Here is a 24,572-nt window from a genome sequence, read left to right as displayed (position 1 = left end):
GTGGGAAGACACAAGGTGGGTCACGTCATCTTGGCATCTGCGTGTCCTGGCCACCATGCTTCACAGCTATCGTGGAAACCTTGACTCTCAGAGGAGCTGTTCTCTTGACCGTGATCTGATGATCATCAGTCTTGCTCTTACCTGAAAGGGGAGAAAGCTGAGCCCCAGACCAGGGAAGGCGTCCGCCTGAGGTCCTGCAGCAGGTCAAGGGCAAGGCTGAGAGGTAGGCTCAGCCTTCCCAACGCTCGGCCTGGCTCCAGCACGTCCCCCCTCGCAGCATTCTGCCCCCAACCGAATGGCAAAGACAAGTGAGTGGCGACGTCAAGAGAAACAGACTGGCTGCACACACCTCCTCTGGGACCCAGAGCTCCAACCCCTGACCCTTCCCTTCTTTATCGTTATCTGCAACACAGATATAACCATTCTGATTCACAGATTCTCGGGAAAGAATTAGCTGCTTCACAGCTGGGGGTTGGGGTTGCTGTGTGCCCGCATGGATGAAAAAGAAGCAAGGGTGATAAACTCAAGTCCCTTCGCCATGTTTTCTCTGTTTTTCCTCCATACACAGTTGGAGCTGGGGCATAACCAGCAAACACAAGGTCTCACCTTGAGCTCTCTTCTCTCTTCCAAACAAAAACAAGCAAAATATGGTGCTGCCACCCACTCATGGTCCCAAGCCATGTTTTCACCTTTCAACCATAGACAGGGACCACTACAGGCTTAAAATCAGAGGTAGCCCCCAAATCTTGAAAGGTCTGGGCCCTACAGCTTAGGGCAGGCAGGACTCCGAGACACCAGCTTGACTTCGGGGCTGAATCCCACATGAACCGCTGGCAACTTTCTATGGATGCTTTTTTCCTGCTCTCTAAGACATAGCTTCTTAACCTGGGTCCTTGCTGACACTGTCAAAGGTCCACGTGCTTTCAAGTGAGTGTGTGTGTGTGTGTGTGTGTGTGTGTGTGTGTGTGTGTGTGTGTTTGAGGAAAGCCTTTCAAGGGGGCTGAGACCTGAAAAAGGGTTAAGAGCCACTTCTGAAAGCAGCTCTCCCCCTCAAAGACCACCACAATCGGAGGAGTACCTGAGAGCGTGCATTGTGGTACCTGAGGGTGTGTGAATGCAGAGGTGGTGGTGTTTGCAGCAGTTTGAGAACCGCCAAGTTAAGCTAAATGTTACCTCTCCTAGTGATACATGTCAAATACATATATAAGTGGAACCACTTTAAAATGGAGCTGGAGCTGCCATCCCAGGGGAACTGTCTTGCAAGTCTTACTTCTCAAAGCTTTGGAATGTTAGTTAGAACAGGGCAAAATAACTTTTGCACTGGACCTAAAGCAACTTTGTGTCCCAAACAACCATTTGCAAAGATAACAAGGAAACAGATGTTATGACTACTGGGCTGATGACTACTGGACTGAAAATTAAAAACATTGTTTAGAATTAGCATCACTATGTTACTTTATCTGCACCAACATAAATGCCTGCCTTCTATTGATATAATTGTTCCCCTTCCCTTTCTCATCAATACCCCTTACCTTTGTCTCCTAATCGAAACACTATTTGGGCTTCTGCCTGAATCAGCGCTTTCTGAATGGCTATTTATTTATTTATTTATTTATTTTGCTCTCAAATAAATGCTTGTTGCCTCTCACTTGAGCATTTTATTTTTAGATTATCATATCCATAACATGCTACAAATCTTCCTGTGTACTACAGTATCCCAACATTGGAGTAGCATAGATAGGTACTTGTATTAATCCTTATTTTGCAGGTCAAGGCCCTGACGTTCAGAGATTTTGTGGCCTGAGATTGCTCAGCTTATAGCCTGATGACCAGTTACCCAGAACCTGGCCTCTACTTCCAGATGACACTGAGACCCATGAGCATGAAGAGGGACTTGCATTGTGACTACTCACTGGGCTGGTGGAGGTGGCAGAGGGGAGTCCTTGACACGATGTTCCAACCTCCCTCCATGGCCAAGGCTGGGGGAGTATTGAGTTTCTTCCAGATGCTTCAGTATTTACTCTCTTGTCCTTCTCATAGGCCAGATACTGGCATCAGTGGCCTGTTTAAAAATTGCTCCTTCTGAATGGACATTATGAATCTCTGGCCAGAAGGCAAACAGTGCAAGCTTACCAGGTATGACAATCAAGTTCGCAAACTTTCCACTGTGAGCTTACATTGGCAGCACTGTACAAACAGCTCGGTAAGGTTTCATAACCTTGGTATATCAGTGTCTCACAGCTGTGTTCGTGTGGACTTGTGGAGGTGTCTTGCTAAGTAGCATTCATTATTGTTGCGTGTTTTTGTGTGCTGTTGTGAGAATGTCTGAGCTTGAACTAGAGCAACAAGCAAACATTAAATTTCTTGTTAAACTTGGCAAGAGTGGCAGTGAAATCAGGGACATGTCAGTCCAAGTTTATGGGGATAATGCCATGAAGAAAACGGCAGTATACTAATGGATTAAATGTTTTTCTGAGGGGAGAGAACGCGTCATTGATGAAGAGAGGTCAGGGTGGCCAGTAACGAGCAGAACTGATGAAAACATTGCAAAATCCCATCGAATTATGCATCAAAATCACCGGCTGTCAGAGACATAGCAGACCAAGTAAACATCGATAGAGAAACAGGAAAATCTTAACTGAAACTCTTGGCATGAGAAAGGTGTGTGCAAAAATGGTCCCACAGGAGCTCTTTCATCACAACAATGCACCAGCTCACTCGGCACCATCTGTGAGGGAGTTTTCAGCCAGTAAACAAATAACTGTACTGGAACACCCTCCCTACTCACCTGACCTGGCTCTCAATGACTTCTTTCTTTACCTGAAGATAAAAGAAATATTGAAAGGAAGACATTTTGATGACATTTAGGATATCAAGGGTAATACAATTACAGCTCTGATGGCCATTCCAGAAAAAGAGTTCCAAAATTGCTTTGAAGGGTGGACTAGGCGCTGGTGTCAGTGCATAGCTTCCCAAGGGGAGTACTTCAAAGGTGACCATAGTGATATTCAGCAATGAGGCATGTAGCACTTTTTCTAGGATGAGTTCACGAACTTCATTGTCAGACCTCATAGTATTGGCTCAAGTGCCTGCCATCCTCCCCACATTCCTGAGCCCCCACACCATGTATCAAAGCCCCTTTTATACAAGCAATGATAACACAAGGTAATGAGTTTGCTCAGAGAGAGAACGGGTCTCTGACATGAAGGGCAATGGGAAAAACAGGACCATAAAAGTTACCCATCTCCAGATGGCCCCAAAGCTAATGTGCTTGAAGGGAGCAAGATGGGGAAAGGTGGGTTATGGGGACAATGGAGAGAACAGAAGAGTGGAGAGAAACAGAGGCATAAAAGTGGGTGTTCTCTGCAGAGAGCCTGTCAAGCCTGGGGTTCCTGTTCCCCCAGGCTCTGGACCTAGGAGTGCCTTCTGGTGGGAAGCAACGGGCAGGCATGTGTTGCTGACTTTGCTATTCATGACTGGGATACCCACAGCCAAAGTGTTGCTGATGGAATCTGAGAGGCTGCCACTCACTGCAAGAGGCTGAGTGATGGATGACGTAATTGGGCTATTTCAGGGACAAGGTTGAAGTGGACCTTTTTAAGGAATGGAATCTAGGGAGTGCTGGACTGGGAGAGCCTTGGTGGGTAGAGAGCACATCTTATTTGTATTCTCATGGCCTAACCCTGATATGTGGTTGGATGGACGGATGGATGGATGGATGGATGGATGGATGGATGGATGGATGGATAGGTGGGTCAGTGGAAGGAGGGAGGGGAGAAGAAGGGAGGAAGGGAGGGAGGGAGGGAGGGATAGGTGAGTCAGTGGATGAATGGATAGATGGATGGATGGATGGACGGATGGATGGACGGACGGACGGACGGACGGACGGACGGACGGACGGATGGATGGATGGATGGAAGTCAAGGGTGAATTCCTTCCTTCTGTACCCTGGGCCTCTTTTCTCACCTACCAAATGATGTGGGTCAAGTTAATTATCTCTAAGACCCCATTACACTCTGTCCCATGTTTTTTATGGTCTCATAACTGAACTGCCCAGGACCCCTGGGCTAACTTATGGGACAAAAGAAGTGATGGACGCTCTCTCACCATTATTGGCACCAAGGTGCCAAGATTCGTAGAAAAAGCAGTTAGAGCAAAGCCAGAGGAAAGGAGTACTGCTGCTGAGACCAGGAAGAGATTGGAGGTTCTGTGCCTACACCCAGATGCTCCCGGGCCTGAGGTGGTCCTCCCACCCCCTCTAACCCTCCCGCTGGAGAAAGACACTGGCTTTGGAGGACAGGCACTCACACAGCTGGGAACACTGTTCTCTTCTCCTCGCGTAGGAAACAGACACATTTTGAAAACGCCCTGACCAACCAGGGAAGATCCTGAGACTGGTATCTGTATTAGAAGTAGCTCCTCCACAATGCTGATGCTCAAAGAAGTCCCAAGATTCACAATCTCAGAGGCATTTAAAGGAATGTTCACCAAGCTGAGAAGAAATAATTAAAGATAAATAGGTAACATATGTCACTTTCCTCTTAAATGATGTCTAGATAAGCAATGCTTAAATATGGCCTTTGAGCCATGTGAAGAGAGCAGGAAATTAAAATGTGTTAAGTGCTGTGTCAGTTTGGGGTCTCTGGAGGAGCAGATGCCAAGATAAGATTAGACACGTAAGAAATTTACTGGGTGGCACACCTGTGAGAGAGAAGGGGCAGGAGTGGGAATGACTGGGAGAGCATCAGGCCATGTGACCCTGTGAAGGAGGGTGGATTGGCAGCCTCCCGGCGCAGCACAGGTCTAAGAAAGTCCCAGCCACGCCCATGGGGCATCTCTGAGCCAAAGCTGTCTGTCTGAGGCATCCTACATCCCCCAGGAAGGGGCCTGTCTTACTGCCCCTATTGCCGCTGCACCCAGTCACTGCCTGGGGCAGTCTATGACACGCGTGACTCTGTGCAAACTCACTGGTGGGTCCAAAGGGGCCGCAAATGGGCTCATCGCTGACCAGGAGGGACACATTTTCACAGCAGCCATCGGTGCTTTCTATGGGGCCAGGCACTTTCTAACTGTCTCCTTCGATCCTCGCCCAAGGCTGTTGGAGACTAGTGTTATTAGCCCATTTTACAGAGGAAGACACTGAATTTCAGAAAACTTAAAGTTCTCCTGGACTGTACATGACCAAACATGGACTGGACCCTCTGTAACTGGCTCCCAAAGCCTCCCTGGTGAGCTTGGGGAGGATGGCAGAGTGAGCTGGGGTGCTGGATTCAGGGGAGAGGAGGCAGAGGACGCAGCAGGAAACGCTCTCCAGGTGAGAGGACGTAGGTGACACACTTCGCAGCAGATGCAGGGTGCCAAGGCATCCACACTTCACAGCCACCCGATTCAATACTTAAATAAGGACCATTCAGGCATGGTGACAAACGTGGCACGAGCATTGCTCAAATGTGGCTTATGTGGTGGGAAGGAATGCAGGCTCCAAACCTGCTCTGTTTGCAAACCAGAGAATGCGGTCTTCTGAGGAGCAGCCTTTGCTTGGGCCCCGCCTGCCTAAGGGCAGAATTTATTTGAAATGATGGATGGAAGTAAACTGCCCATCCAGCTGTCCCTTCAAGATGATCAGATGTTAAATGTGGCTGCTGAGCAAAGTGCGCTCTCCCGCCTCTTGGCAGCTTGTGCTCAGGAAGGTGGAGACATAGCTGTTTACAGTGAGGAGGAAATAGGGAAAGCGAGCAGAAGGAAGAGCTGTCCACTTCCTCAGCCCAAGCAGAGACAGATGTCCATGCAGAGGCCATGACATCAAGCTGGGGAAGCCACGAGTATTCAATGGATTCTTTGACTCCCGATTAAGGAGAAATAAGAGTCTTCAAAGACTGAAGCAACTTGAAAGTCATTTTTTCCAGATATCTTTAAAATTTCTTAAGGTACAATTAAAGGGCATGAGTGCTGTGATTCCAGCCATTCTCTGTCATGCGGCCCCCAAGGATGAAACCTTGAAGCGTCCAGCCACCATCCCCACTCTGCTGAGATGGGAAAATGCCAAGAAGGGGACTTCCAACCAGAGCCTTGCTCTGCATCCCCCATGAGTTCATCTTCATAATTAGCATTCTCATCGCGCTTTTTAATAAGCCGCTGAAGCCCTGGCTTGGCCCTCACAGAGCAGCTGACCGGCAGAAGCAGTGAGGGTTGGGCCTTTCCTGAGAGGATGGGCAGCACACTCAGGTTGAAAACGGGGGAAAAAAACCCAAACTGAAAATGACCAATCACTTTGGAACAAAGATGGTGTCAGATGACCTGTGGGCCAGGGAAGCAGAGACCCTCCACAGGGTGGGGGTTGTGGGTGGGTTCCCTCCAGGTAGGGGAGGGGTCTGCAGGCTTCAGCAGGCAAGAGGCTGCTTTGGTGGATATTACTGGAGATGACAAACAGACAACAGGGAGGTGCCCGATGAATTTCTGTCCTCTCAGGAGACAAAAACAGAATACTTGCTCTTTAAATCCTATTGCTTAAACATACGAATAAGCTATACAGATAAAAATTGCACTGAGGCTGGGAAAAGCTACAGACATTTGGTGACACACTGTGGTGGAGGCTGTGGGGCTGTCTTGTGGTGCCAGGGACAGTGTAAATCGGTACAACCCCTACAGAGGGCCGCTGGGCGACAGGTAACAATTATAAATCCACACGCCCTCCGACCTAGCCAGGTCTTCTGACAATTTGTGCAGCAGAGACACGTTTGAAATGACATGTCTACAAGATGATTCATTGCAGCTCCTGTGGTGGTGGCAAACAACTGGAAACAAACCCAGAAATCCATCAAGGAAAAATTAGTTAAATAAAGCACGGGACATCCAAACAACAAAGTGTTCTGCAGCTGTGAAAAGGAACAAGGAAGCTCTCTGTACAGATCGGGGCAATGTGCCTGGGTATTTTGTTAAGAGACTAAAAATCAAGGTACAGAATATTGTGTAGAGAAGATTACCTTCTAAGAGATAAAGGAGGAGATCAGAATGCATATCAGCTTGTATTGGATTACGCATATTCTAGAAGAATACATAAGAATCTACAAAGATAGAGGGAGGGTTAGGGGAGGACATGGGCTGATGGGGGCTGGGATTGAAGAAAGGAAGACATTTATATTTTTAAGGAATGTGAATGCATAGCATGTGGAAAAATTTTAAATTAACAAACTTGTCTTATGTGAAAATATCCAAAATGGGCAAACTCCTAGCAATAGGATTCAGATTAGTGTTTCCAGGGGCTGGGGAGCGGGGGTAGGGAGAAATGGAGTATGACTCTTTCATGGGCCCTGGGTCTCCTTTGAGGATGATGAAACTGTCCTGGAATCGATAGTGCTGATGATTGCACAACACTGGGAATGTACTAAATGTCATGGTAGACTTTATGTTGTGTCTATTTACAATAAAAGAAAAAGACGCCTCGCTATCACAACAGCTATGTTTCCAACTTCACAGGACTTCATTTGGGGATCATGTTGTAATTCAAGAAGCATTGCCAAAGACCCACTCATTCCAGAAACTAGAATGTAAATATTTGTTCCTGCTCCAGGCATAAAGCTTTGTCAAGAACGCTTGAGAGACACAAGCTCACGAGAACCCCTATTTCACTAATTCATCAAAAATGAAAATCCGAAGCGTCAAGGGAGCAGTGGGTGAAATGGGAGGTCAGGGGGTTTCGTTAGCAAGCCCCAGAGATACCTGGTGATAAGGGTGCGAAGCCCCGTGGGCACCTGGGCCCTAAGCAGCACCTGCAGGGCCTATGGAGAAAGCAGAGGAAACTGTAACTTGCCCAGCGTGGAAGAGTGCCTGGGTGACCAAACACACAGACCCTGAAACAAGACATCTTTATTTGGAGGAGGCCAGCATCCATCTGTCAGAGTGCTGAGGGCGTCCACGTCCGCGTCAGCACTCCTGGCTCTCCCAAAAGCTCCATGTGAAACCAGTGGTTAATTGACTCCTTACCAGGTCATCTAGCCAGACGGACGATTATGATGAACTGAACTGACTGACAGGTTAGGAACAGAACCAGCCCATTTGAATTGGGATACGGGGGTTGGATCAGGGGATTCTAAGATTGATCTATATTCATGACCTGTTTGAGAAACCTAACTTCTGGGTCTGTTTGGTAGGGGAAGGGAGTGCAGAGGGCTAGTTTATGGAACAGAACTTTTCAACGTATTATCTCATTTTTTTCCCCTTGCAACCAACCTGTAATAAAGGGATCTTTTCTATGTTGTTGAATGGCAACCAATACTCTAATTGTTTCGAAGTGCCTGTCCCAAGTTTCTGGACCCAGGAGAACTCAGTTACCAGATCTTAGCTTGATATCTTTACCACTTTCCAAGATGCAATACCACCTCCCACCAGGATTATGAGTGGTGTGTGTGTGTGTGTGTGTGTGTGTGTGTGTGTGTGTGTTGCAAGTTTCACAACTTACTGCAGAACGTTGAAGGTATCACTTACCTGCTCTATGACTCACTTTACTCACTTGTAAAATGGAGACAACAATGATGTTTACTTCATCGGGTAATTGTGAGTATGGGACAAAATAATGAATTTAAAACAGCAGGGCAATGCCTGAGCCTGTACTAAATAAATGTTAGCTCGTGTTATTTTCAAAAATAACAGTCCTTGGAACTGCAATAAATTCTCTATTACCTATCATGGTTGATAACAAAGCTTTCTGATTAATAAAAACTTTTGATAACTAGGTTTATCACATAGACCACGATGGAGTACAATATTTCAAAAATGAAAACACAGTCCAATAGTGTGAAGCTGGATGCTAAACTACTTTTCCTTAGACACTCCCGAAGGCCCTCGGGGACCTAGTGGCACCTTGTTATGAATATCACTTTAATGTTCATGCAGACACGCAGCCACCCACGTAGAGAGAGTGATCCAGGTGAAAGAAATGGATCACAGGGAACATATTGTTACAATCTGAAAATGCAGGTGAACGCAGAAGCCAATCAACTACGCAGGCCGCTTCATGCTTGGAAGGGAAGACTGGCCTTAATGAGCCTTCCTTTCCTGACTCATGACTCAACCTTCTGTGTTCCCTGCTGTTTGCTGGATTCTCTTCCAAGTTCAGAATCAGCCCAAAGCTCTTTCTTAAAAAGAACAGCTCGGCCCAAGGGACTTGCTCAAGTGACAAGTCCAGCTTCCCTGGGAGAAGTTATTTCCCAACCACCTGACTCATGCCAGATTGCTTACGGCTTGTATGGTAGAGAAGTCTGAAAATATTTTTTCTTGCTCTCCCTACCAGATAGAAGGTTTCAGAGTCAATCACTGGGCAACGGACCTGAGGCCAACCATCCATTCCCCTCCGTCGAGGAGGCCAGCACCTTTGAAGTCCTCAGCTGAATGGAGAAATTCATCTCATAACTTCCCAGCACAAGCTCTCTCCTCTGACCTGATCGGTCTCAGGTTACTGTTGCTGCTTTCAGACTCATCAGGCCAGTTCCACCATCTGACTGCTAATTCTCTCACCCCATTGACATTCCCAATCTCTCCTCTCCAGCCCAAAGCGTACCCCAACTCATATTGCCCTGGATGTCTGTATCATTAAAGGGTTCAATTACATTCTGCTTTACATTTCAACATAAAAGTTCCCTTTGTCTATGCCATGACTCCCCATCAGCTACTTGGAGGAAGGATCTATGTCCAATACGTCCTCCTGATCCACATGCACGGTGCCTAATATGGGCATAGGCACTCAAGAGTGAATGAATGAATGAATGTGTGATAGAAACCGCTGTTCAACACTTAGGTCTTCTACACATGATGAAAACTATTGAATAGACCCCCAAAAGGTTTGATTTGGCATTCCACAGCAGTGTTCTCAAACTTTAGCAAGCATCAGGATTCCCCAGGGGCTTATTAAAATACAGACTGCAGAGCTTCTCATTCAGCAGGTCCAGAGTGGGGCTGAAAATACGCATTTCTAACAAGTTCCCAGGTGACGTGGATGCCAAGGATCACACTTAGAGAAGCACTGCCTTGGATCCATGGTTCTCAGTGATGAATCAACAGGTCTGAATACTGGTCCTGGCTCTGCCATCGGTGGATGGGGGACCTGGGGCAAGTAACTTAAGCTCTCCAAGCTTCCTCAGCTGAAATTTTCCTTGTATGATTACTAATGTTACTTTTAGCTCTAAAGTTATCTGAGTACGAAAGGTCTAAAATATCCTTCTTTGTGTCAGCCCCAGTGCTATCATCGTTAGGAAATCTTAGGCAACAAAGGCACTAGTTGAAACAATGCTTTTCAATTATTGGGCTCACAAGAGCTCAGCTCCAAGTGATGCTGGGTTCCCCTGAAAGATCGCAAGAGAAGGAGGCTGAGGCCAGGCAGCACAGAGACTTGGGAACCTGACAGGGGCCAGAGCCAGCCCTGAAGCAATAGAGACCAGATTCTCCTGTAGAATTAGAGCCTGACCTGAGTCTGGTTGCTTTCCACAGGCTCCAAGCCCCAAAGGATGCTGGCTTTACTTAGGGAGCAGGAATGGGAGACTCCACATGTTGGCTCACTGGCCGTGGCCTCAGGATAGCATGACCCAGGTGTCGTAGCCACTGGTTCTTCCCCGCCTTTACAGTCCAAATGGTTTCACTTCCATTTTCTCAAAAAGATAGCTGTGACTCTTATTGGCTTTTGGGGGAAAGGGGGGCTTGTTCAGGGCTTCTCAACCAGTGAAGTAACTTGATTCCTGGTCTAGCTCCCTGACCACGAGGCAGCTCTGCCCGCTGAGGCTGAGCCCAATAACCAGGAAGAAACCATATTAGTCTTTGCTTTTACCTAGTTTTTCATATTTTCATGCACTTTCCCATACTTTTCCATAACAGTCCCAAGAGCTAGGTAGGAAAAGTCTTTACAGATGAGCAAACTGAGATTCAGCAAAGTCAGGTGACTTGCCTCAGGCCAGACAGCTCTTGGCACAGTTATCTGAAGTCCCAGTTAAGGGCGGTATAAGTCCCAGGTAGAAAGAACCTGCAGACTGAGAATATGCTGATTGGGAAAGAAACACCGAGGTGTGAGACAGGTCTTCAAGCGACATCACCAACTGTTTCGATAGAGTCAGTACCCATCTTGGCCACACTTCTGCCCCTCACCCAAGTAACCTGAATCACTTTGGAAAGCATTTTAAAAAGGAGGACCGCTTTGTCCCTAAATAACTTCTTCTATTATCTTAAAAGTTCATCAAAAACATTAAACACTGGGGCCTACTGCTTGCGATAATTAATGGTCTGAATTAACCCAAAGTTTCCTGCATTGACTCCTGGGGCAATTTAAGACCATGCCAAAGGAGACCAACACTGACCACAGCACCACAGCTCATCCCCACAGGGTTAAAACAGTGATTGCGACAACGTCCTCCTCCTAAAAGCACCCTATTGATTGCTTTATTTATTAAATCTCTCCTGGCTTCCGTTTTGCATTTTTATTTTCTGCTCTACAAAGGATATACTGTCCTTTGCTAGGATCCCTTCATTAAAAACCCAAGTATTGAGTAATCTTACTGTTCCCACCCATTCTACACCCTCCCCATGTTCCTTGCTTCTCATCCACTTCAGTTTCCCTCCCATGCCCCTTATGAAGATGTGGATCTGAAAACCACATTTTGTGTTATCTTACCTTATACACATGACTCGGTACAGATGGTAGCCCAGAAGGCCTGCGGATGGTCACGGGGTGGGGAGTGCTGGGGAGCTGGGAACTGCCTTCCCCCATAAATTATTTGGTTCCACAAAAATGAGCTTCGGGCGCTAACCACTAAAATGTCTCTGGGTTCTAGATCCAAATTTCCTTTATTAGTTGTTACACAGTGTGCAAGAGCGCCAGGCCTGGCATGCCTCCATGGAGCAAACTGGGAAAAGCATCTTGGACAGGCGGCCAAGTCACTGCCGTGTTACCCAGCCCCAAATTACCAGGCAAACTGCACAGGGCTTCTGCGGCAGTCCTCCAGGGGCTCGGGGCTCCTACACTGGTGTTGTTAAGGTGGAGGTCCCCACAAGGTAGCACTCCAAATGTTCCCTGTGTGCCACTGCATTTCACAAAACGTGAAAATGGAAACAGGTCTTCAGACTTCTCAGAAATACCAAGTAAAGCCTTTTTCACAGAAAAGTAATATCATTGAAGTTCGGGGTACTTTGATGATCTAATCTGTTCTCTGGCTGCCAGACAGGGTCACCCTAAGATGTCTCTGAGAGATGAGATGTTCCCTTTGTCAAGATCTCCTGGGGAGGAGATGTCAGACCTCCCCCATGTCAGCCACTTCTATCTCTAGTGATTGCTACTCTCCAGAAGTGTTTTACAGAGTCAAGTCAAGTCCCTCCTGTACTCAGAGAGAGCATTTCTGGGGTCTGGTCCTGAGGACAAGGGGGCAACAGGTTCCTCCTGAAGATCACATTCTCAGGGAGCCCAGGGCCCTCAGAAGATGTGCTTATTAATAAAGATAACAATCATTTTGTCTGTGAAGATGCATTGTGGTTGAAACTGTATATTCATTTCTTACTGGGGAAAATGCCTTTATCTCTTTACTGAATGAGATAGCTGCTGAGAACAAAATCAGCATGCCTTGATTGGATTTATCTTCCTCCAAAAAAAAAATTTTTGTTCACAGAACATAAAAATACAAGAATAAGAATAGCTTAAAAACATATTTTTCATTGAAAATTTTTAATAAGGACATTGTGTTATTTAACACCTCTCATAAGAAGATGACCTGGGGAAAATAAAAAAACCAACCCAAACTTAAAGGCCACTTTTCAGCTCTTCCCAGTGGGAGTTATCCATGATTTATTTGGAGGTGGCTGCTTGCGAAAGTTGGAAAGTCATGCCATAGCTCGGACTACATGAAGAATCATATGCTATACAGAATCAGAGCATTTTACTACTAAAAAGAACATTGGCAATTACATAGGCCAAATGCCTCTCTTAGCAATAAGAAGCCAGACCCTGAGGACCAGGGTTCTGGCCACATCACAGCTGGTCTAGTGACCTTCCATTGATTCTTATGTGCACAGAAGCCACATTTTTGCCTCCACTTCCCAACTCAGCATTCCTAGTTTGACAGAGATTTTGCTTTTCTGTGGTTGAAAGTCCATTGGTCTATGACTCCTAAGTGTCTTACAATACAAGTGACAGTCAGCACATCCATTTCTCCCCCACAACTCTTGTCACTTGAAAGACTGCCTGGTTTGAATGGATAAACCAGGAGTATCCCTGAGCACAAGACACAATATACAACTTGCATCAAGATGTGAAACCATCAAACACACATTAATGAAGGACACAGAATGAAACTCAGAAAAGAATGGGAGTCTTTTGTTTTTCCAAACTCCACATGACTTCTCTCAGACTATTTGTTTCTTTCTAAAGATAGCTTTTGCTACCACAGGAGAAACCATAGCATTTATTATTACTATTATTATTATTATTATTAATCTTCATGACTGGCTTTGGGGCTGAACACAGGAAAAGCCAATGGAGAGAAATATGTCTACCTTGTACTTGGGACACTTGGCCACCTGTATAACACGGAGTGAAGTCGTAACAAAGCATTGCATTGACCAACTGCAAAAGAATCCTTCTTTCTGCTGCACCCTCTCTCCCCACCCTTTGGCAAAAGCCTGAGTAAATAGGGACATTTGATGCCAGGACTTGAAGGTCAACAAACTCCTGCTTTGTCAGAGGGACCTGGGAATGAAGTCAGTGGACTTCACGGAAATGCCGTACCTTCTCACTCCGTGGGTATTTGAGCCTAAGGATTAGGAGTAAAGAATCCCAGGGAAGCTTGCCAAGAACATATGCAACAAACACTAAAGTTATGGCTTGGGGCCACCTGAGAGGTTTGGCAATGCCATCTCAGCTGACCTCAGCCCATGGCTTATGTATGGTGAGGCAGACTTCCTTTGGAGTGGCCATTACAGATCATTCAACCCATCTGCAGCAGGATAATTCTAAGATAGCCCCCTAAGATTCCCAGACCCTGTATCATCTCCCCATCCTTGGCAGGGAGGACAGGACCTGGGAATATGATGGAATATCACCCCTGTGATTGGGCTACATTATTTGGCAAATGCAAAGTAATTTTGCTGATGTCATTAGAGTCTTTGATCAGTTGACTTTAATTAGGAACATTATCTTGTGTGCGCCAAACTTCATCAATTGATTTTAATGCAAAAGGAGAGTATCCTGGTGGGCCTGATTTAATAATCAGATGAGCCCCTTAAAAGAGGGACTAGTGGTCACAGATGGAAGAAGTCAGAGAGATATGAAGCAGCAGAGACAGTCTTCTGTTGGCCTCGAAGAAGCCAACTGCCATGGTAGGGAGAGGGCCATGTGGCTGCGAATGGTGGGTGGTCTCTCGAAGATGATGGCCTCAGTCCTGCAGTTGCAAGGAAGTGAATTCTGCCAACAACCAGTGAGTTTGGAAGTGGACCCTGAACCTCAGATGAGAATCACAGCCCTGGCTGACATCTTGATTTCAGCCGGTAAGACCCTGAGCACGGAACCCGGCTGTGCCATGCCTACACTCCTGACCCGTGGGCCCTGTGAGATGATAACTGCACGTCGTGTCAAGCTGCTAAGTGTGTGGTCATTCGTTAGCCAGCAGAGAAAACTAATATGTCATCCTGGAAACCTCGGAATTGCAGGGAGAAAATCCATTTGTTTCTTCATATCCATGGTTTCTGTACCCACTTTTCCTCATCAAGGTGAAAGTTCAAAGTCAGGGCTTGTTTTATGCATGGGCAAAGCAGGATGCTGCATGGATGGAAGGGAGGGCAGCGGGTGGAAGTGCTGAGAAAGGTTCCTAAGATCTCTACACCTGGAGGTTTGGGTTATTGAAGGTCTGGTTGATCTTGTGAACGTGTTCTGAGAAAAGACAGCTCATTAGACCCATTGTGGGTGATTAATTCTCCCTTCATAGTACATGGTCAGGTGATTAGATATTACTAATTTAGTCACACACTACACTGATACCCTACATTTGGGGAGTGACTCTGCCAGAAAGGAAAACATCCACCCAGAATCCCTAAAGCAGATGGGTAAAGGGTCTGAACTTAGAGCCAAGCTGAGGCAAGGGCTGTGGGGAGTGTGAGGCTCATCTGTACCTGGGGGCCTATTCCCAAGCATTATTACTGGGATTAAACTATCTCACTGGCTCAGGGTTTACAATTTAATAACTGGTGATGACAGAAGATTATGTCATCCAATCCCTACACTTGACAGATGAGGAAACTGAGGCCCAGGGAAGCTAGCTGTCTTTCCCAAAGCCTCCCCAGCCAGAAGCAACAGGGACAAGACCAAAACTCAGAGCTTTCAGCTATTTCCTGTCTGGTCACCTTTCCGCTCACATAAAAGGACCCAAGTGTTGCCTATTGGTTAAATTGCCGATTCTCTGAAATAGGGCATTGGTTGCAGAACCTGGCTGGTCTGTGCCTAGCTGTCCTTGCTCTGCTGGGAGCATGACACCAACTCTTCTGACAGGCCAACTTGCCTCGCACTTCAGCTGCACTATCAGCTCTAGAGTCTCTCATTGCTCAGTAATGATAAAGTGACTCAGCCATTCTCATCACTGCGTAGATGCGTTTCCTGTGGCTGCAGCCACCAAGTACCACAAGGTGGGTGGCTTCAAACAACAGCAATGTATTTTCTTATGGTTCTGGAGGCCAGAGGTCTGAAATCAAGGTATTGGCAGAGCCATGCCCCCTTTGAAGGCTCTAGAGAAGGCTCCCTCCTTGCCTCTCCGGCTTCTAGTGCTTGCCAGCAGCAGTCCTTGGCAATCTTTGATTTGTTGCTATATCACTCCATTCTCTCCCTCCATCTCCACATGGCCGCTTCCCTCTGTGTCGGTGTCTCTCTTCTGATAAGGACAGCAGTCGTATTGAATTTAGAGCTCACCCTGATCCAATATGACCTCATCTTCGTTGAACTAATGACACCTGTAGATACTCTACTTCCAAATAAGGTCACATTCTAAGGCTCTGAGTAGACATAAATGGGGGAGGGGCGACACCATTCAACCCAGTCCTCCGGTGTTACATGTATGCCCAAGGCTAGCTCAACCAATTGCCTTAAGAGTAGAGGTAGTTTGTGCAACCTCTCCATCGCTCTTTTCCCTCACCTGCCCCGACCAAGATTTGTGTAACCCAGGACCCAGGAATGAGGGAGCTAATGCTGGAAACACCTGAAAGAACTCCTAGCCAATGGCTGTTAATCCTGGCTGAGCAAGAGAATCGCCTGGGAGGATTTTAAAATGCCATGTCCAAGCCTAACCACAGAGATTCTGCTTCAGTTGGTCTGGGGTGTGGCTTGGGCAGTGGTAGTTTTTAAAGCTATCCAGATGATTCTAATATGTAGTCAAGATTGCAAACCTATGCATCCAGTCCAACCCCTCAGTTTTCAGGTGAAAACACCTAAGGCAGACAAAACTTTCGCCAACCCCCTCCCCTCTGTTTATTGCCACCTCCAAGCCTGTAAGCTGCCAATTCTCTCATTGGAATGTCCTGCTCCCTCTAAATGACAGGAGGCCCCTGGAGTTGACAGAACAAAATCACACCCTCTGCTCAGGAGAGAGAAGCAAATAAGGCTCCTCCGTGACCATGAGGCAAGATGGCCGCCCCCCTCACTGCTGTCACAACGTCTTCCTCAATTACCAACACACAGCTGTAGCCTGTGGAATCGCATATGCTCGTGCAGGCAGCAAAGTTGTAAAAATCCTTAAGCATATGCTTTGCCCACTCACCCATTTGGCTTCCATTGCACATATTCTTGGGCATCTTTCTGGCCACTATTCTATTTTCTCATTGTAACTGCACACCTTTTAAAAGTAAGAAGCAATTCTTTCTACATTTTTTAATCTTTGTGTATTCTAGTAATCATACTCAATGCAACAAATTCTTCTTTCCTTTTCATGAGCTAGCAAAAAATGCCCAAATATGTACCGAAGAGGCCTGCCCGACACCTGGACTGCCACCAAACGCTCTCTTTGGGGACCAGTGAGTCATCTGTGGGATGCAAAAAAAAACAAAACAAAACAGAAATTGAAAGATTCTGATAGAGGTAAGACAAGCCCTGCTGCTCAGACTTCGTAGAATTCTAGGAGCCTCCCTAACCCATTTTCTGGTTCCTCTCGGCTGCAAACTTGGGAGAACCCAAGATCATAAGGAAAAGCCCTCGCCCCCCCACCCCCGTGATGTTAACAGGACTCTACACCTCAGCCTTGTCACCGATTCGAAAATCAGGAGGCAAAGAGCCTTGTGAAAATAACCTGTGCTTTTCTTTTATTTATTTCTCTCAATACGGTTGGGAAAGCATGTGCAAATGGTTAAGAAGACTACTAACATACATTTCAAGCACATGATATGAATAGAAAGGGGCTGACTGGGCAGCACTGCCCGGAGCTTTAAGGCAGGTCTGGGGTCTCTGGCCACCACCCGCCCCAACCCCACTTGCAAACATCCACACTAGGTAATTCGTAGCTGCAGCTAATCTAACTCAGTTTCTGTGTCATTCCCATGGGCTTCCTAAAAGATCTGATGGGCACTAGGAAGTACATCCCTGTGGTGTCTGCCAGTCACCTCCGCCCTTGCTGGGGAGTCTCCCTTCCCCTCTATTCCCTTCTCTCTCCCTTCTTTGAGTCTTCTTCCTTGAAAATCCAAGATATGTCTCAATTTTGGCTTTTTTCTTTTTTTCCTGAGGAAAAAGACGTGGATAAAATCTTCCTAGTGTCTGCTTTTGTGGGGTTGTGAGGAGGCTGCCTGCTGGTTTGATGATTGGCTGTCAGGTGTCCTTCCTTTATTAAGAAACACTGTCAAGAAGTCAACCTTCTGGGGTGCAAAAAAGAGCCAGAAAGGTAGTGGGCTTTGGTGACAGGCAAAGCTGAGTGCTGTGTCATAATAATACAATCACAAGTAACTCAGAGTAGTTTTTCTTCTCAGGCAGCAAAAAGAGCTGAGCCCTGGCCTGGACAGCAGACCAAGGCCTGTGGACTCGTCAGAGAACCAGATTGTCCAGACTGTCCTGCTGCTTTTTGATACAGTTCTACAGTGAAATCGGGTGGATGGATTTATTGATCGCCTGGCAATTGATTCAGGAACAATTGAGTAGTTGTTGACTCCATCCCAGCCCTGGGGTCATCAACACAGGGCAATTTGACTCCAGCGCTCCCACCAGCTGCAGGAACCTCTGCCCATCATCAGACCCCACAATGTGCAGCCCCTCCACCCCTCAGGGACAGATGAAGGACCAGGAAGATGTTTGGGGGACACAGCCACGCGACAAAGGCAGGAGAGTGCCTCCTCCAACCAACCACCTGCACAGGTGACCTCGCACCTCCTTCCAGGCCCAGGGCCGTGGGGACTAGTTAGCTCAGGGAGGTTTGCTGGCCCCAGAAGCAGAGCCAAGGCTTGTAAGGAGAGGAAGTGGTTATCTCAACTGCTATAGGTTTCCCCAAATCCGGGAACTTGCCCCTTCTATAAAATCCTCACGTTTCTTGGAGCCATCAGCGGGTTGGGCTCCAGGAGGGAGCATCAGGCTCATGGGCTTGGAGAGAAAGAGGCTGAGGAGTGACCCGAGGGCTCTTCTCAGTTCCCGAATCCACGAGGCTGTGCCCACCTCCACCCCATCAGTCTTCACAAACAGGAAATGGATGAGCAGCTATCAAGAGCAGGTTGTGCGAGAGGTAGGAGTAACCGGGAGCTTCTTGTCCTTGAGGGCACTTCCGTAGCAGGGCAGAAAGCCACAGGGCTGGATGGAGGCCCCACCACAGACATCCCTCAGCTCATCAGAAACTACAACCTGATTTGAGAGTTGACTTCCGGGAAGCGGCGCTCAGACCAGCAGCCCTATTTCTATGCTTTGCTTCTGCAGCTCCTGCGGAAGGTGGGAGGAGGCCCCCTGGCTTCAGGGAATGGGGGGAAGCGCCACCTAGTGGTGAGAAGGCTGGCCAGGCCTGGATTGGCTCCGGCTCTGGCTTGAAGACCACTCACATTGAATTATCTGCTCTTCCACTTCTCAGGGTCTCGAGTAAATGTCATGCAACTGAAAGCAGTGTCCCCAAGCCAAATTGGAGGGTCCCGACGGAGCCACCAGTGCATTGTGGAGCCCATCCAGTTGCCAGGGTGCCCGACAGACAACTAACTGGACCAGCCCTAGAGGGCCCACAGGGACTGACCAAGGGGACGGCTGAGCCGTTAGCAACCAGCATCCCATGGGGGATGCTTCATTGCAAGAAACCAGGAGGTCAGGGCACCGCTGCCTTCCACCTCTGTGAGACAGTTTCAAGGTCCTGTAAACTTGTAATATCATGCCCTGTCCATTTCAACACAGGTGAGAAGAACAAGGCTTAGAGACATTAAAGGGTCATTCAGAAGTGTCAGAGGTATCGGCGGCAGATTTAGAACCCTGTCTGCTGTCGCTCGTTTGTTTTTGTAAACATTGATACTGCCTCAGAGTTCCTTCTAGGGATGAGGCTAGTAACGTGTTTAACTTAGTGCTAATGCCAGAAAGGGGAGAGCACGCAGGGAAGCCTGAAAGCTCTTCAAATACTCCCATCTTACAAAACCAAGGACCGTTCTGAGCAGGGGCTGTTCTCCTCTTTCTGGCGTGATTATTCTGGGCCCTGATGGGATACGGAAGATTTCGGGGCTCCCCGAGGCTCTAGCCCATGTGGTGATGTATGCAGGAGTAGAAGGTTGGGGCTCAGAAAGCGGCCGGACTCAAGATTCACCAGCGTTAGCCACCTGGGAAGATGGCGTTGCAGGGGACAGAGCCCAGCAGGTCAGCGGAGCCATGGATAACCCCAGGCGAGGCGCTGATGGCCACAGTCCTTGTCAACTCACCCAGGGGTACATCTGCAAACCCATCACAGAAGGTGGGTGGGGTGAGAAGATGGGAGCAGGGGTGTCATCAAGAAAACTGGCCTTTCTTCAAGAGGATTGTTAGGAGAGCTGAAATGTCCAGGGGTTGAGGGAGAGGCTGGGGTAGGACCATGTAGACGGTAGTCTCTGAAAGGGGAGACCTGACCAGAGGTGGACTAAGATCCCACGGGCAGCCCAACCCCAGGCCTTACTCCCTAAATAGATGGCTTCTGCCCCAAATCTGCAACTCCCTGCTTTTGAACAGTTTCCCCTAGACTGTGGTCTGACCCAAAAGTGGCAGCTCTGGGCTCTCCTTGATTAAACGGCCTTCATCAAGACAAGGGTCACCAGAGACTCAGCTGGAACCCTCTGCAGTGGGGACGATGACTTGGTCAGAGCACAAGCTGCAATGGCAGGCAGCCGCCCCTCCTGGGACCCTGAGCACGCAGGCAGGCAGCAGGGTGTCCCTGACCTCCCTGACCTGCAAAGTCCCGGGCGAATCACGGCATCCCTCTGGGAGCAGGGGCCAAGCACATACATCTGGTCTCATTAACGGGCCGTGCCCTGAAATGCAGTGACATATTAAACCAAAGCCAAATGTCTGCAGAGAAACTGGCAGTTTAGAAGCATTCAGAATTAAACCACTCAGTGGAAGGAGAAGTCATTGTATAAGGTGAACGAATTCCCTAACGTATCCATTTTATGGGTCCAGGGCTTTGTGCGTTATGTTCTTAGGAGGATGCACACCTTGGTTCATTTAACTAGAAAGCAAAAGAAAGGCTTTTTCATATATATATATAGCTATTCTTTAAAAATTCTTCCAAAGTGTTTGGGGGCGGCACATGTGTAGGTATGTGAGTGTGTGCCAATGTGAATGTGTGTGTGTGAGTATATTGTGTGTGTGAATGTGCATCTGTGTATTTGTGCATATGTGAGCATGCTTGGGACACTGCTGTGTGTGTGTGTGTGATTGTGTGTCTGTCTGTCTGTCCAGGGGCAATGGGCTTGCGCACACATTCAATTCCTGACGATGGACCCTGTAGATCAGAAATAATCTATTGAAACCTCTGGTCTCCAAAAGTCCTTTCCTGGATGAAATTTTATCATTCCATCCCCATTGGCTGGGCAGTGTCTGGAAAGTATAACTTTATGACACTCTTGGGTTCTTTCCCAGCCTACATTTGGAGATTCTGTGTTCAGGAGTAAAACTGACTTTCTGCTAATTGTCAAGCCTCTTGGGAAACTAGGAGGCAGAAAGGCATCCCCTCCCCACGAAAAACTTCTCACATCAGCCTGAAAGGAGGGACCCCTACACTGTGTGCCTGTATTTGCTTTCTGTATGGTACGTTTTGAAGAACCAATGCATTTTGTTTCCAAATCCACACTGTAATAAAGACTTCAGGGCCAGCCAAACAGCCCTAGAATCTTTCCCACCTTCCTATATAAGAACAGCTTTTTAGGGGCTCCCAAAGGGGGTGTGGGGGCGGGGCACTGGGAGGGGAAGCCTGCCAGGAACTGTCCACTTTCCAACAACTACATTTAAAAATGGAAGAGTCGTAATATACAGCACGGGGAATATAGTCAATAATATTATAATAACTTTGCACAGTGACAGGTGGTTACTAGACTGAGAGGGGTGATCACATCATAAGGTATAGAAATGTTGAATCACTAGGATGTTCACCTGAAACTAATATAATATTTTATGCCAACTATATTTTAACAATTTTTTTTAACCAGAAGAGTCTGCAGGGCATCTATTATAACCACCTGGACAAAGACAGGTCACACGTGTCTTTTCAGACCTCTTTAAGGCTCCACCGAAATGTCTTTGTGGTTGACATTCAAATACAGATTATCTCTAATCTAAATACCACTAATCTGTGGTTCAAAGTTGCTCTTGCCATGTTAAAGGAAGCCCATTTCCGTTCATTTTATTTCTTTAGATCTAAGTGGAGGATGCAAAGTAAAAAGAAAAAAAAAGTAAAGATGTTGGTTCCATGTAAACATTTTTATAATTTAATTTTTAAGGCACACAGAGTTTGTGTCGATCACTTTAACATCTAAAAGTACAAAGTTAGCTCTAGTAAGAAATGGTAGTCAATGCATTTACCAAGTTTAAATGTAACATTATAAAACTAGTCTTAAAAATCTGACTCCTAAGCAGATGTGAAACGTGTATAATGGTGACACATGCTAAACACTAGCACTTTTTGTTTCTCTTACTAGACATTTTTCACTAAATCCCAGGACAGTTACATTAATGCATTTTACTCTCTTCCAAAAAAATCGCTCATAGAGCAGATGTATCCTTTGTTTTTAATGAACATTTTAGCATCAACCACACACTGCAACCAACTCAACAAGAGGGTCTAGAAGATGTGTCTAAAGGTCACAGGAACACAGTCAGGTAGGTAATGCTTAAACCCTGTGAGGTCTTGATGAGTATCTAAACAGCCTCCTATTGTGTCTTCCATGTCTTGAATTGGAGCCCAGCAACCCAGCCCACACACACAGCTGTCGACGAGAAGCTGGTTACACGAATGGTGGTGGGGAAGCCACAGATATACCAGAAAACTCCTCTGAGTCAATAGTTTCCACTTCCTCCCCAACTTGACCGCTTACCAGAACTGCCCGAGGATAGTCACCATGAATTTGATCTCTCTGGATTTTCCCTGACTGACCTTGAAATAACATGATAAAGGTCAGAGAAGCAGCAAGAACCAAACTAGCCCCACGCTATGTCATCGCATCGATGAAGACATGCAGTGTCGGGTCTCAGAGAGGGTGGCCATTAGAAGGAGTCAAGATGTGCTTGATTCACCTTTCAGCACAGGGCGGGGAGATTCTCCCACTTGCAGCTGATATTAAGAGTCTTCCTGAGGGCAGGGTCTCCACAAAAGAGGAGGGAACAAGAGAAGACACCAGACAGGAGGCTGGAATGAAAGACACAGATGGGCACTTTCCTCCATTGCCAACCCTGGAACAATGGCGATGGCATCACCGAGGTGGTCACAACACAGAACGGGGACCACCCACAGCTTCCTGCTGGTCCCTGCTGGTCTCGGCCCATCTGCGGACTCTACAATTCTCCACCCTCATGAAACCTGATCACAAGCAACCTCTGCAGGCCTCTAGTACCAAATCTGTTTGTTCTGAGTCCTCTATGGATGATCATCAAGGCACTACCAAGCGGTCCCCCCACCAGTCCTTTAAAATAATGTAATGCAATACCACAAAGGGATGAAATTGTGTGTGGTGTAAATGTGTGTGAGAGACAAGAAGAGACTGAAGATTCGGAAAACGTTCACCAATAATTTATCAGTAGTTATCTAAGTATAGTGAAAGTTCAGGTCACTTTTTTTCTCTTCTATCTTTATACTCTCTGACATTGTTTTGAAATATTAAAATAGGCATGTATCACTTTGTAATTACAAAAACATTATTTGCATTCTGAAAAAAAATTAACATGCTATTTTAGAGGAGAAAACAGGCTAAACACGATTATGAAAACTATCAGAGACAAGACAAATTTGTTAAAAGTTGAAGGAGGACTTGAACCCAAACCTAATTTGCTCCGAAACTTAAACTAAAACACATACCCTAAATATGGGTTACCATGTCAGTGACTGTCAAAGACATAAATGAACATCAACTGGATAACTGGTTGCCTACCAACAGATGCTGGTATTGTTCAGATGCTCAAGTGAGTGGACAATTTACGAGGCCTCGTATCATTTACGGTTGAGTGGATCAGGCATTGTTAGAACGTGGGCATTATTTTGCGGAGGATGGTTACTGTGGGGAAATATAAAGAACACACTCTTCTCGTAGCCTCACTCATACATTGAGAAATGAGGCAGAAACGCCCGGCTTCACTTCATTCTTTTTGCAACGTCTGAATAGGCGTGTTCAATCTCCTGGTCAGCCGGACACGTATTGGTGAACTCGTCCCTGGCATAAGCGTTGTTCAAGTATCTCCAGAGGCCAGTCATTTCAGGAGGAAATTCAAAATCTCTGTATCTTTTGGCCACAATCTGAAAATGAAGAGGAAATGATCAGCAAAGGGGAAACCCACCAACGCGGGCAATTAGATCAATCCCCTCTTTGGAGGTGTGTAATAGATTCTCCTTCTCAAGTCCTGATGTCATCCTACAGTCCTTCGGGCTACCCTGAGCTGCACCCTGACTCTGTGTGGTACATACTGGGCCTGGGAAAAGTTATAAAGGTCCTGGACTCAAAACAGTGGCCCCCCATGATCCTGCCCACCAATTTCCCACAGACAGTCCTTGTGATCGGCTGGCGTGGCTCTGCTCTGGACTCCAGTGGGTTTCCCCTAGTGTTTCTGGCAGTTTTCTCTTTGTGTGGGCTGCGGCTGTGGCACTTGGTGCCTCGAGATTCATGATGGAGTTTCGGTGCACGTTGTGCTCAGACCACTGTGAAGCGCCCTCTCCTTGTCCTACTTGCCAAGCCTCACCCCCCCAAAACCCCAAATCCCTGGGCTCGTTTTCCCTGCAGATTTCCATCATTCTGCCACTGAGATAATCATTTCATTGCGGTCTTGCCATGTGCAGAGGACAGTCATGAACAAAATGGACACAAATCCTTACCTTGTGGAAACAGTGGATGTCAGGACAAGGCAACTGAGAGTCAAAAACGTGGGCAACACAGCCGTGTGACGTGTTTTC

The 24,572-nt window shown here is 46.9% G+C and overlaps 1 protein-coding gene across 1 annotated transcript in view; it reads right to left on the bottom strand.

The window, feature by feature from the left end:
* Positions 1–21,887: 21,887 nt before the first annotated feature.
* CLIC6 (CLIC family member 6) overlaps positions 21,888–24,572 on the bottom strand; it is a 56,289-nt gene continuing 53,604 nt past the window's right edge. The window contains exon 6 of the mRNA XM_019658618.1: positions 21,888–23,921. Coding sequence (XP_019514163.1) covers positions 23,760–23,921 — 162 coding nt within the window. The 3' untranslated portion in view covers positions 21,888–23,759. The remainder of the gene's footprint in view (positions 23,922–24,572) is intronic.

The sequence above is a fragment of the Hipposideros armiger genome, unplaced genomic scaffold (assembly GCF_001890085.2).
Source record: "Hipposideros armiger isolate ML-2016 unplaced genomic scaffold, ASM189008v1 scaffold_285, whole genome shotgun sequence".
NCBI lineage: Eukaryota > Metazoa > Chordata > Mammalia > Chiroptera > Hipposideridae > Hipposideros > Hipposideros armiger.
The sequence above is the reverse complement of the archived record's forward strand: the minus strand, read 5'-3'. Positions and strand labels throughout refer to the sequence as shown.